General features: G+C 43.6%; 1 protein-coding gene across 4 annotated transcripts in view; it reads right to left on the bottom strand.

Annotated features, from left to right (window-relative positions):
• Nucleotides 1-14,056, bottom strand: part of PRPF40A (pre-mRNA processing factor 40A) — an 827,412-nt gene that overhangs the window by 751,365 nt on the left and 61,991 nt on the right. For all 4 annotated transcript variants that reach the window (XM_085645530.1, XM_085645532.1, XM_085645531.1 and 1 more), the window contains exons 3-4: nucleotides 8,058-8,207; nucleotides 3,672-3,752 (exon numbers count right to left, since the gene is read on the bottom strand). In XM_085645530.1, coding sequence (XP_085501656.1) covers nucleotides 3,672-3,752; nucleotides 8,058-8,207 — 231 coding nt within the window. The remainder of the gene's footprint in view (nucleotides 1-3,671; nucleotides 3,753-8,057; nucleotides 8,208-14,056) is intronic.

Here is a 14,056-nt window from a genome sequence, read left to right as displayed (position 1 = left end):
CATGGCTTGCCTGGGTGTTTGAGCAGGGCCTGAAGGCGGGACGTCGGAAACATCACCTCGGTGCCGACCTTGGCCAGAAGGCAGAGGTGGTGCCGAAGCCTTATGCTTCTTGAAAGTGAGTGAGTTTGTGGGACAAGGGGTCTGCAGCACTCACGTCACCTTGTCCCTATGGCAGTTTTTGGCATGGAGGTCTATCTCGAGCTCCGAGTCAGAGTCTTGCACGGAGAATGCTTCTTCCTCCTCTGCCACGCATGCACCAACATCTTCTTGACCGGATTCTTCATCAAAGATGTCCAGCGTGTCTTCGATGCTTTGACGCTGCATCTCCCGACATAGAGCCCGATGATGGCGAAGAATTCTCTTTGATTGAAACATTCAGCAAGCGGTGCAGTTGTCTTTTTTGTGCTCTGGAGACCAGCACAAGTTATACACTTTGTGCCAGTCCGTGCGTGGATATATTGCGTGGCACGGAGAGCAGAATTTGAACAGAGTCCGTTCCATCGACGGAGAGCTAACACAACACGGTAAGGCCTGAAGGTCTTCCACAAAGCTTTCCCATTGAAAAGTAGATTCCGAAACAATATGCGGAGAGGTGCGAACGCGTACAGAAACAATACAGCTGAGGGTAGAGAAGATTGCGCGTCAAGGGGAATCAAAGAACTGTTTCGACCCAGAGCGCAGCAATACACGTCTGAACCAGATGGCGGAAAAAAACAATTTAACAATGGATTCGATGACTATGCGTACTATCACCAAAAGGAGGAGTCACCTACCTTGTGACTAGGAAAGACTTCTTCTAAGAAAAACAACTTGCAAACATCCAGACCTAAAACTAGATGGAATGACTATGCAAAGCATGTGTATCTAGAGCACACATGCCTCAAACACATTTTTATGGTTCAGAGACACCGTACACCAGCTGGTACTGGTAGCTCTCCAGCTACTTGTAACTAGCTCTTGTGTGCAGCCCCGCCTACTAAAGGTGAAGGTTTTGCTAGGTTGAATTATTATATCTAAATCAAAAACTGCATATCTGGGATGAAAACGTGTGTATTTTCAGAACTCATAAGCTGATGTTTGGAGAAAACGGACTGTATTTCCAAAATATATTTAAAGCAGATATTTGAGTGTTAATTCATGTGGGGATGGGGAGATATATTACTAACAGTTTCACCTTGATGCTTAGGCATTGCAGCCAAGGCTGTTCTGATTACCCATGTAAAGGCATTCCAAATTGCCAGAGCCTACTTTACATTACTGCTCGCAACCCTCCTGATGCACAGAGGTTATTACTGCTAGTAAACATTCATAGGGCGGCCACTTAGGCAATCTTGTTGGATGTGGTCGCTATTGCAACACAAATAGTAGCTCACGATTTTCATTTACCATAAGTTGCTCTTATTGCGGAAAATGTTGAGAGCCCTTCACACTCGAGTGGCAGATGAATGACAAATCCTGTCAATCTGGATGAGTGCAGCACTTCAATTTAGAGGGGGAACACACCAGGTTCAAGAACATATTGTAATTTTACTTCCACATACAAACTAAGTTTTCCTAGTCTATAATATCACTAGGATTAGGGGATTAAACTCAAGCTGCCAATCAAGCGCTTTTTGCTCAGTCTCACTCCTCTTCAACCAGAGTGGTAAACAGAGGGTGGGGAAGGGCATTCTGCACATATCCTGATTCCAGGTTGGAAGAAGCTACAGCCTGTGACCTTTACTATCCACTCCCACCTCCCCCACCCTCAATCACAGTAGATTATCCTGCTGGTGACCAACTTGATAACCCTATCATAGAGAACCTCTGACAAGGGATTTAGGGGTCACCTAGACAGAAACCAAGCATGAAATTGTTTTAGGAGATTGCACATGGAGTACCCAATGAAAGCAGGCAGTGTCATTACACAATTTTACCATGTCAAGGTCATGTTGAGCACCAAATGGTGTTCTGAAACTGTAAAAGTCTCTCCAACATCATAGTTGCCACCAGGCTTTGCTGACAACTACCTTAAGAAATGTATTCTGCTAAGAGTAGTAAGTTGGCCATGGAACACAACTGGTAGCGAAGATGAAAGGTACTGTTTGTAGTGCTTTAATACTGCTCAAGTAAACTCTTCAATAGTTTTCCGAGCTAGGCACACATGTATAGTTCTATGTCATAAACGTCTTGCCATGGCAAGCTACTGATAAATCCTCTTGAAGCCAGCTTGAATCCTGACAGCTAGCTGCACAAGGAATTAATGCCTACCACCTACCTTAAGACTACTGTGGTTCAGATCCACTGAGATGTAGAAGTAGGCATATTTCAAGTTGAATGCTTCTGCAAGATCATTTTCTAGTGGCCAGAATAAGGACTTCATGCAAATTGATCATCTTCACTTCTGAAGGGTGAATGTACTTACGTAACAGTCTAACAGCTAGAATGGGCTACAGCACAGATCATTTTGTTGGGACTTCCAATGATCACATTTGTGCAGCTTTATCTCCTCAATGACACTCTTCTTGAGCAACTCATCCACCTCTTCCAGCAGAAGAGGGATGTGATCAAACATCTAGACCGTGTGTTGGCTTGTTATTCTTCAGCCTCATCTACTATGCAAAACTTGTAACATACTTTCTGTAACACGCATTTGTCAAATTGTACTACCAACTATCAAATAACTTCACCATTCCTCAACAAGAGTGGCATGGCCAATGAACCTGGGGTGCCTGGCCTTATCTCTTGCCTCAAAAGGACCATTGTTGGAAAGGTGCATACTGATGCCATACTGAGAATGGGTTTGGTAGTATAGTGAGACAATCATGCAGCCATTAAGCTTTGCATGGCTAAGGGAGCCCAGACAGTGATCTCAGATATTATGCAGAAGTTATCTGCTCACAAGCTCTATCAGCAGAATCAACACATGCACCAAGCAGTGATGCAGCGTTACTTCAAGCTCTAGACCTCTACAGTTTTTGCAATACAACTTCAACAACAAACGCTGCACAAAAACCACCAGTTTAACAAGCATTGCCAAGGTCAACAGATCCAGAATTGGTCAACTGGTGAAATGGTTTAAAAGTATTTTTTTAAAAGACTCTAAAAAAAAAAAAAAAGGTTTCAATATGCATGCAATAGCTATTTTAATGGACCAATGAATATAATTCAATAAAACAGCGCAGGTGGTTCCCACTATACCTAGAACTGGTACAGAAACATTTAGTCGTAATGAACACCATAAGAAAATATTCTAATTGTTCAAAGAACAGCTACTACGGTCTTTGAATTCTGTAACCTGAAGAGCCTGTTAAATACACAAGACGACTAAAGTAGTAAAATAGAATAAAGAATGGGAAGAAAAAAAGCATGAGTAAAGTGATGTGTAGGTATTATATACACATGTATATATTCATCACATTTTTTTTTCTCAAGACACCTAAAGTGATTCTTAGGTCAGAACTAAAAGCATACCCCACAGCCAGACTATCTTCATAACAGTACCGCACAGCGCCATGGAAAAACAGAACAGAGGTATTAACATTGTGATAAGGAACACTTAATGAGCAGACGGGGAAAAACTGTGTAAACTGTGGTATCGGCTTTAGCAAAGATTAAACCTTTAGAATTATGTTAAAAACATAAAGGTGAAGCAAACTGAATAGCAAAAAGTAAGGCTGACTGAAGATTACCATTAATGTTGGCTGCATTGGAGCCTGGGGCATATGAGGCATCATCATACCAGGCATCACAGATGGCATCATTCCAGGCATCTACAATAAAAGCATGGCTGATGAGTAAACAGAACCTAAACAGCAATGATATTAAGACTAGAACACAAGTACAAAAGATGTGAAATAGCGACAAAACAGTCATATGTTGGTAAGCAAGTCTTTAAGGGGCCGATTACGATGCCAGACGGACATCGTTCTGGAACTGGAACCGAACGACCGCCAGTCACCCGTTCCATTCCAGGAATTGGGATGCGACCGAACCCTGTTCGGTAGCAATCCTATACTTTGCTATGGGAGCGTGCATTCGCAAAAAAATGCATGCTCTCATAGTAAAATGCTAAGGTGCAGTTCACCTGAGCACCCCGAGGCAGGCACCTCAAGGCGTGCAGGGATCAACATGGGGCACCACAGGTGCCACCTAGGCCACCATTCGGCGGCGATCCACCCCTGCTGGGGTCCCCCCAAAGCGGTTTTCCATTGCCTTTTGTGCAGCAAAGGCCGGCACAAAAAGGCAGAGGGAAACTGCCACTGTACTCCCTCAGCCGGAAAGAGGCGGCCAGGGGATTACTGTGGGCCTACCGAATGATAGACTGGCTCTTCAAGCTCGTCGTAAGCCATTCAGAAGACTGGTTCGGATTCCCTTACGACCAAGCCCATCGAAATGGCTCCGTCAGAAGGTAATCCAAACTAGTGATTATGATGCGGGCAGGAGGACTCCAACCAACGGTCGGAGCCCTTCCTGCCAGGATCGTAATGTGCCACTTAGACTGCAAACTACATAAAGGTCAGACATTTTTGCTTGAGACAGTTTATGATCCCAAAATGTAAGTAACATCAGAAGCAGTAGAATGGCGTATAGTCCATGATTAGGATGAATTTCTAGTGCATGTGTTCTCGGCGTGGCTTACTCACAATGTTATGGTTTCTACTGAAAACGGGGTCTGAGTCATCCTATGTTGATGTTTGAGGTATACAACGGGTTTACATCAACAAATTCCATGCAGTCTCAGTTCAGTTCGTAAACTTTATTCGGATAAACATTGTATCCATAAAAGTACAAAACAGTATAAACAATGTAAATAACAGGAGAGGAGTAACAATAAATGTTAACAAGAATTTACAATTGCATAAACACAATGTTTCAAGGTTGTAAGTAAGATGAAAAATTAATTATCAACAATTGTAGACATAACCAATCGTGACTTAAAAACTCAGCGATTCAGCATGGTCTTGCGTGCCCTAGTAGCAATTCTCAGAAATGTGTTTAGACGAAAAACCAGCTCTTTATTGGTCAGGGCAAGCATACTTAGGCAGAATCCAAGCTAATAGGCCTGCTCTTGATAAAAAAAAGGGTAAAGAAGCCCCTTGCTGTATTTCATGTAATATTTGCAAAAAAGCAAAAAATGTAGGGTAGATTGACCACTCGCCACGTCTCATGGACAGGGTACTGAATCAAGTTTTGGATGGTAGCCAAGAGGAACGCAAAAGGCACATTTGACTGTCCCTGCTCTCAAGCAGAATAAAAGGCTCCTTTCCCAGTAACTCATGGGTAAAACCAGATAATTTGGTAGGGGGTGGCAGTGCCGCTCCAGAGAAATAACTAGAAACTAAGGGTTTCTTCGATTCCAGCACAGTGCTTTCGGTGCTATATAACAGATAAAGGGCGCTTCGGAGATCTTTTTTGAGCAGAGTTTCGGCTTTACCAGGATTTGAAAAGATATAGCCTTTATTGATACTGCATAAACTCTGATATACTCCAGATAGCCAGGGGATATACATCCCCTTCTCACACTTAAAACAATCAGTAATAATGTCTCTGGTAAGAGTTGCTGCCTCATTCTTCCAGACCGATAGCCAACAAAGGGCTGGTCGAGCGCGTATAAAATCAGTTATATGATTTCAATTTCATTCTTTGTGGTAAACATATTGAGGAGTGGAGATTGGGATACCCAGCAGCTTCCTACAGAATCTGAATTCTTCCTGCTGAATGCAGGTACTATTCGCAATACCCCAAATCTCAGCTCCATAAGTAGCCACTGGAACGCATTGTAATTTAAAAAAAATTAAAATGGCGCCTGTGTTCTTTGGACGGGGAAAACTACAAATGTAGTTAATGGACTTTGCGAACTTGCTCCTGGAATGGGTGAGATGCTCAGTCCAGGAGCCGTTCGCAGCAAAGACCCCCAAAGTAGGGAAATTTACAGGTGCTTATCAATTTTTGACTACCAACAGTAATAGAACTAAGCTGGCGTCTCCCGGGCCACAGGACATTAAAAAAGCTTTACTAAAATTAACTCTTAGGTCCTGACTATCCATGTAGTTAACAAAAGACTGTATTAGGGGTGCGGCATATAAGAACCGCATCGTCCGCGTATAACACGGGAAGAGGTTTCCCATTAATCATAGGGACATCTTGGGTCATGGATACTAATGATTTGTTCAATCCATTAATGTAGATAATAAAGAGAAGGGGGGGGCCAAGACACAGCCCTGCCTGACCCCCCTTCCGACCTTAATTGGTCCTGAAACCTCTCCACCTCTGTCAATCCTCACTTGCGCCTGGAGGTCTTTATGAAGATATGGCAGGAAATGAACCAAATGCTCATCCAGGCCATAGGCCAACAGGATAGCCCATAGCTTTGACCCATTTACAAAGTAGAAATCTGAGGACAAACCCATAAAGGCCAAATAGACTGGAGAGTTCTGTGCGATGGTGTATTTCCCGATTACAAGGCTGAGGTTAAGACATTGTTCATTAGTGCCAACCTTGCTGCAGAAGCCTAGCTGGCAAGGATCTAAAATGCTACATTCCTCTGACCATTCTAGGATCTAGGATCTTATTATATAAAACTCTGCCCAATATTTTAAGGGTATTATCGATCAATGAAATAGGCCTACAATTACTGGGCTGCGACCGATCCCCTTTTTTAAATATAGGGACGATAATACTCTTCGCCCAGGCGTCAGGTAACGGGGCATGCATTAGGTTAATAAAAACATTCAGAAGGAGCGGCCCCAAAAGTCCGGTTTCCATTTAATAAACTCTATTGGTAGTCCATCAGGGCCAGGGGCCTTGTTCCCAATACTTTGTTGAATAGGTTCTTCTACTTCAGAGAGGTATCTGAAAACTAGTGAATGAACCATATTCATACTGGGCGGACTCTGAAGGGGGATGGCATAGATTTTAGAAAAGTGGGATTCCCAGGATTGGCTAGAAATAGTGCAACTAATGGAGGTTAATAACTGTCCCATAGATCGGAGATCCCTTACAGCAGACCAAAATGATGTTCCCTTTTTATCAATAGCGGCCTGCGATAGGGTTTCCCAATGGTCCCTAAGGAGTACTTCCTTCCGATTGGAAACTGCCACATTAAACTTCTGCCTAGCCAGTTTCACGTCCGAGGCACACCTAGGTTCACCTGACAACACCCTACGTAAATTCCTATTAGCCCGTGAACATTCATCATCAGACAATCTAGGGCACTGCTTTCTGAAAGAAACGGGTTTCGACCGAAGGGTTTTAATAACCAGACAGAGTTTGGAAAAATCATGGACTACCTCTGGATGAGAGGTTTGAAATGACAAACTGGAATTAATGAGGGGCAAGTTGTCCTTAACTAATGATCTAAACAACTCCCCGTTATCAATGCCCCTCCATATTAATCTTAAATTGTCAGTGGATGATGTTCGGTCTCGGGCCCCACATTCAGAGGAGAACGCGGGTCATGAAGCCAATCTCAATGCTATTTGATAGGGTTATGATTCCCGTGAATACTAGCAACAACCCCTGCGTTAAGTAATCAACGATCAAAAAGGAAATAAAAACAAAATCTGTTGTAGACTAGTAACCCCTGCCTCTGAATGTCAGATGGTGATTAATAGCCACATATAATGTACCCTTCTGGTCCATAACATTAACCGGGTTATGGGAACTCAAAAACACTGCCAGCTCAACACCCCTGCGATAAGAAGGACGCAAGTTATGACTCGGCACCAGAGTGCGTATCATTAAGTTTGCATTAAAAACTCCTCCTAAAATAATCCCAATAGGATTGCCCGAACGTTGCTGATCCATATTCCTGCAATCTAAAAATAGCATCTAAGTTAAAACTGAATGCCACATGGGAGTGGGGGGGGGGGGGGGGGGGGCACCCCAGCACGGAGGAGAAAATTCAAAACACCAAGTAAAAATGTTCTAAGACTGGAAATCCCATGAAAATAATTAAAAGAGAAAGAATTCGGTGAAAAGCAACCTTGGAATACATTCTTCGTAAGCTTTACGAAAACACATAGTAAGTAGACTATATAAACAAGAATTTATATAAACGATGACAAAAGGCTCACCTGTCCCATTGATGGTCCTCCCATGTGCCCTCCCATATGCTGCATCATCTGGGGCATCATCCCATGTGACACTGGGGGCATATTTGGCATTCTCTGACCCATGTGTGGCATTCCCATGCGTTGGAAATGAGGAATGCCTGGGTGACCCATCTGAAATGAAAACAGCCTGGTTTAACATACAATCGGAAAGCATTTCTATGGGTTATGGTCTATGTTTCAACCTCATCAATTCAAGTTAAGCAGTTTGTTTTTCAGCTATTTCGTTATTGTCTATTGGCTGATTAAGTAATAGCAATAGAAGTATCAGTGGTCTCAGAGTTCTTTCACTAAGCCTACTTACTCATGAGCACGGTAGGAAAAGCCTTCATTTGTGGAAGAAATATGTTGACACCACCACTGAGCAACCACACAGTCAGTGCACCCCCTAGAGTGGATAAAGAGGGTGCCATGCATACCCCTCACCCCCTGCCACCACCTGCATGCAGGAGACGTCATTCACTCTGCAGTAACTGTAATATGGCACACTGTTCCAGTTTGTGCCTGGCGCACCTCGTCAAAGGTGCACCATGGCACAAACAATTATAGTGCATCCTTTATATTATTTAGCACCTGAGAGCATACCAATATAATATGCTTATCATGAAAGAATGCATCAATAATTATTGCATGCTTCACACTATTAACAATTCTGAAGACACCAGGGCAGCACAGCATAACTCTGTATTTTTAACCTAACTATATTAAAACAGAAGAACCTGAATAAGTACAGCCTCACCACATTTCTTTTTAAATATTTCCATGTTTTCTTTATAATTGTAAACTATACTATTAATTGAAGACAGTGGTAAACAAGAAATGCCAATCAATTAGGTTTGCAGTAAGAATGTTAAAAAAAATTATGGAAACTAGTACAGAAAAACTGAAAACAAAGTTGGAAAACGACATACCCAACAATACACATAAGATGGCTACCACGGAGGCAGAGCATGGCCGGGCAGTAAGATGGCCACTCTATTTAGAGGCTCTGCCAGCAGTAATTAATATCAGTCATCTATCCTGATTCCACAGGCACATCTACCCCAGTTAAATCCTCTCTGGAACAACGAGGATTGAAATGGACGACCCCGACCCCATGGCAGCATCTGCAGGCCGTGGATATAGCATGCCGAGACGTGCGGCCTCCTATAAGAGTGGAGCTGGAAGAAGTGCCTGACTCAAGCTCGCAGCCACCGCATACAGATCGGTGGCCACTGGTCCCCTCCTGGACTGCCCTGGGGGGCCGATACGCCGGACTCTGGTGTGTGAGGGATGAAGCAGTGGCACTTGCCAGCCGAGGAGAGCTAGGGCTGGCTCCTTCGGAGCCCACCAGTACGAGACAGACATTGGGGTGCCATCTGGCCTGGCTCCAGACAACCCCCACGGTTTACGATTCTACAGGCAGAGTTGTTTTCTCGGCCCCGCAGGCCCTGAGGAGAGGACGTTTGTGTGGTGTCCCCTGTGCTGTCAGGACACTGCTGGGCCCACAACTGCCGACTCACTCCAATTGCCCCGGTTCCCCGAGAAAGAGTCTGCACTGTTGGGCCCAACTAAATTTCGACATCGATATAGACTGGATCCAAACCTACCTGCACCTTCCTGAGATTAGGACCAATCTACAACACCGCCCTCTGTCCGGGGCCTTCTTCATCAATCTGGGAGGCTCTGTTGTGGCCTTCGAGAAGCTTTGATGGCTGGGGGCAGCCTGCTCGTGTTCAGGGAGCGGTAGGGCTGCCATTTGAGACTGTTAGGTTTCATATAGATACCCGAATATAGGCCCAGGTATTTTACACCTTCATCTACATTATACTACACAGTAACACACCTTTACGATTGAACCTTTACCTAGTTCTAGTCCTGGGTGCAGAAGGAGGGTTTTTCCTGAACAATAACGTCCTATAACTTCATCAATGGACTCATACAGTATATGAATGAATATTCATGAGGGTTCTTGGAAACCAGGCAGAGGCTACACCACCAATTCCTCCATATCTACGTACAAGGTTCATCCCATACGTCATCCTCAAATCCAACAATGGCTAATACATGAAACAAGTGACAAAGAAACCCTAGATACTTTTTGTATAAATATAGCACATCTTGCTAGGGTTGGTAGAGGGAACAGAGACTTCCAGGCCGACACACTTACCAGAGACGCTGAGGCTCCTGCATGCAGACGCTACAGCTGACAGTGGTCTAACACATCCCTTGTGGGGTGTCCAACTCGAGACCAGGACGGGATCCCACATACTCTCACTTCAGATAATGGGGTTAGACTAAATCCTAGAGGGATTCTCGGCTTCACACCTACTCACATGCTAGGTACATCTAGATAGGGGTACGCGCACTTTCATCATGAATTTTATATTCATGCATTTATTCATGCATATTGCAAGATGGTAGAACTGTACTATTCTTTTATTTTCACTGTACTGCTAATCATATATATCTGCTACTGTCTAACAGTTGTTGCAGCCCATCTATTTTACCCTAGAACAACTGTGCAATAAATTCTTATTGTAACACACCCAACTGTTTCTTCTGTGTAACTCTGAGACCGAATAAGTGAACACGAGTGACTGGGGCGAAAAGTAGTATATTGTTTGCACCCTGATCCTGAGGGATCAGGGTTATCATGTTAAGGTTGTCGGAAACTATTCTCTCCCCGATAAGAGGAGATTCTAGTGGCACTATGAGCTGGCTAAAACAGATAGGCTAACATTCTCGGTTGGGGTGCTCAGAGCCAGTTTGCCACCAAACCCACGGTTTATGTTATCTAAAACACGCAGGTCCTGTATGGGTAATCTAGGAACTACACGACATGGCGCCGCCAATGTTGGTTAGGTACTTATTTAACAGTAGAATCTGAGTAGTTCAGTCATGCTATTCTAAGAGACCCTACTCACAAAACACCAGAGACGTCTAGAGTGGGTGGGTACAAACTCCGCCACAACCGAGTAGTATAAAACCCCTATTTATTAGCTGTTGGTTAATCAAGCTTGAAGGGCATAGTGTTCCTAAAATTGTGCAAAAACCATCTTAGTTCCCTTGAACAAACTTCGTTACAAAAATGACTGAAGGCAGAGATAACGTAGTAGATCTGCACGTCTCAGCCGGAGAAGAAGATATAAACGCAATTCAAATTGCACCTAAATTCAGACATAAAATCACCCTGAAAATATTGGAAAATAGTTTACAAGCTAGGGGTGGCATTGTAGCTTTTGTGATTGAGGCACACAAATCATACAAAACAGAGGTAATTTATTTGGGGGTTACATTCCCAGCAGCAGATGCAAGAACACAGACATTTCACTACTATACAGAAGATACACCAGTTGAATATGGTCCGTTCGAGGAAATAGAGGTTCCACTCACGTACCAGGAACATTTATACTGGTTTAAAGGCGCCCTACCCCATGTAAGAAGTAGAGTAAGATTAGGCCCACTCGGAGGAGAGGGGGCAACATGGCCGATATTAGCGGCCTACACACCACATCCTGACATTCAAACAATGCCACAGGCAGACTTACTCATACGACACTAAGATTTAATAAAAATTTACAGAAACCTGATGCAATTCGTCATGAGGACTTTCACAGTCCAACCAGCAACAGTTGTAACAAATGGAACTCAATCTCAGGGTACCGCAACTAAAAATCACACCACAAACTTTACACGCGGTAATGGGCAAAATGCTCATGAAAAGTGAACAAATGCAATTCTGGGTAGCTCAGAAAATAACTCCGCTCAAGGCAGTATTCTCGAATACTATCCCGTAGGAAAAACACAGAATGCTAACAATCTGCTTGCCCATGGAGATAACACCACAAGTGGAAGATTGTACCACTTGAGGTACAGTCTTCGCTGCTATATATACCAGGACTCATGGTATTCCTTCATTAGCGGTGATACCGGATGTATTCAGACAAATGCAGAACGAGTATGGAGCAGAACCTGCTCTGAACTTAGGGATAAAGTTACTAAACAACTATGACCAGGTATGAGCCATAATACTAGCTAATATTAAAGGGGAAGCAGCTTCAGTGGCAATCCGCCAACGCCTAAGGGCCGTTAGAGCAACAACACGAACTGCCAAAAAATAATTAAAACTGCATTTGCAGAATTGAGCAGAGACAGTTTGGGTGGGAAAGCTTTAAAACCACAACTGTTGGGCAGTCCTGAAAAGGACACTTCCAAGCAGACACCTGCTTCTTCTACAAAATAAGTTGGATAATAAAAACAAGCATTGGCTCCTTTGGGACCTTATAAGTGTTTAGCTATGCAACAGTTGCATAACTAAATACTTATAAGGTCCCAAAAGCGAGACCTATTGGCTATGCAAAGCGGCAGCGAAAGTGAAAGTGATCGCGATCAAACATCAAAGTGGCAAGTAAAAAGTAATCGCGGTAAAGCACGGCGCGCGCGCCCGCGCACATGCACTGTAGCTCTAGGCTGGCCTGGTAGCACTTTTTGGAGCCCTCTCAATAAGTCTCGCCATAACAGCGCATGCGCTGGGTCAGGCGAGACCTAAACAACAAAATAACAGAGAAAAGAGATCTCAATCCGGAGGTAGATCTCCACAGGAGCCCTCTGAAAAGAGGTACAACCTTCGGAATAGGGATAATATTGGGAAACCCGACAGGTATCAGGATACTGATACAAGTTCCGCTTGTTCCTTTCAGAACTCGACGAAAAACTCAGAGAGAGAAGGACAGTCAGAAAACCAAGAAGAGCTTACAAAGTCCAGAGACAAACAGCACGCTCAAGACTATACTTACAAAAAAGAAAAGCCAAAATAAAAACCTCAATTTAAGAAGAAAGTTGCAGGCCCGAAGATCAGACATGCCCAGAATTCTGAAGACGCAACTTCTGAACGGGGAATGAGCGCAGACTATGCTAGACAGTGCGGCAGAAGTAACAATAGCTCGCCAGAACCGGATGAAATTTCTGGTGACAGCAGACTTGAATTATTACATCATGGTGGAAACACCAGATACGAGGGCGAGCGTCCCACATAAGTGACATGAAATAACACTCCAAATGGAGGGGGACAAGCCCAGGAAAGTTAAAGGTCTCTTTTGGGAGTACCTGTCATCTGGTTATGACATCCTATTAGCTGAACAAGATAGGCCGCCAGCATTCGTTATGGAGTGCCCTAGGGGACAGATGGTAATTTTTTCCAGCATTTTCCGACCTCGTTCCCATTCATCTTAAACACACATATGCCCGGGAGTGGGCAGTTGCCCTAGCTCCAACACTGTACAAAAATCATGCCGGATGGGATTAAGACTCAACCCACCACGTGATCCCGTTAAAAGTTTCTGAAAGATGTAAAAAAAAGGGGAAGGAGTATGGAGGGATTAATCACTCTTATTTTCTGTCTAAGGTACCATCAATTACCCTGACATTCTCCGTTTTTTAGAGATAACAAATATTTATAATTTTGTTCGATACACATCAAACGGCAGGACTCTGGCACATCATTTGATTGTACATAAATTATACCAACAGGCACGAAACAAATAATCAAACAAATATCAATTTCACAGTCTAACATACAAAAATACATATACACAATATACAAAACATATATAATACCCTATTACGTGTATTCATGTACACTCGTTAATCCTAGTGATACATTCCGAGCTAGTCCCCTTTGCACAGGAGATATCACACCTCTCTTACTTAGGTCTGTGCATCTATAGTTAGAAAATAAGTTAAACAGTAGTTGGACTCCTCAAAAAGTTGTCGATGCAGTCATGGTCACGTTTCAGCCGTCTATTTCTTCCGGCTTCCTCAGGAGAAGGGTATTCAGTCTCTGGAGTAATGCCTCTACTCTCAGGGTCTATTCACGCAGGGCACGCGTTTCCCGCAAAGAGCAATCCCAGGATTCAAATTAATTCCTTGGACTGCTACTGCCGCTTTAATTTGGGGTAGAATCCCCTCCGCGAAGCCGCCGT

The sequence above is a fragment of the Triturus cristatus genome, chromosome 3_1 (genome assembly GCF_964204655.1).
Source record: "Triturus cristatus chromosome 3_1, aTriCri1.1, whole genome shotgun sequence".
In the NCBI taxonomy this organism is placed as follows: Eukaryota; Metazoa; Chordata; class Amphibia; order Caudata; family Salamandridae; genus Triturus; species Triturus cristatus.
Note: the sequence above shows the minus strand (reverse complement) of the source record. Positions and strands in the feature narration are given on the sequence as shown.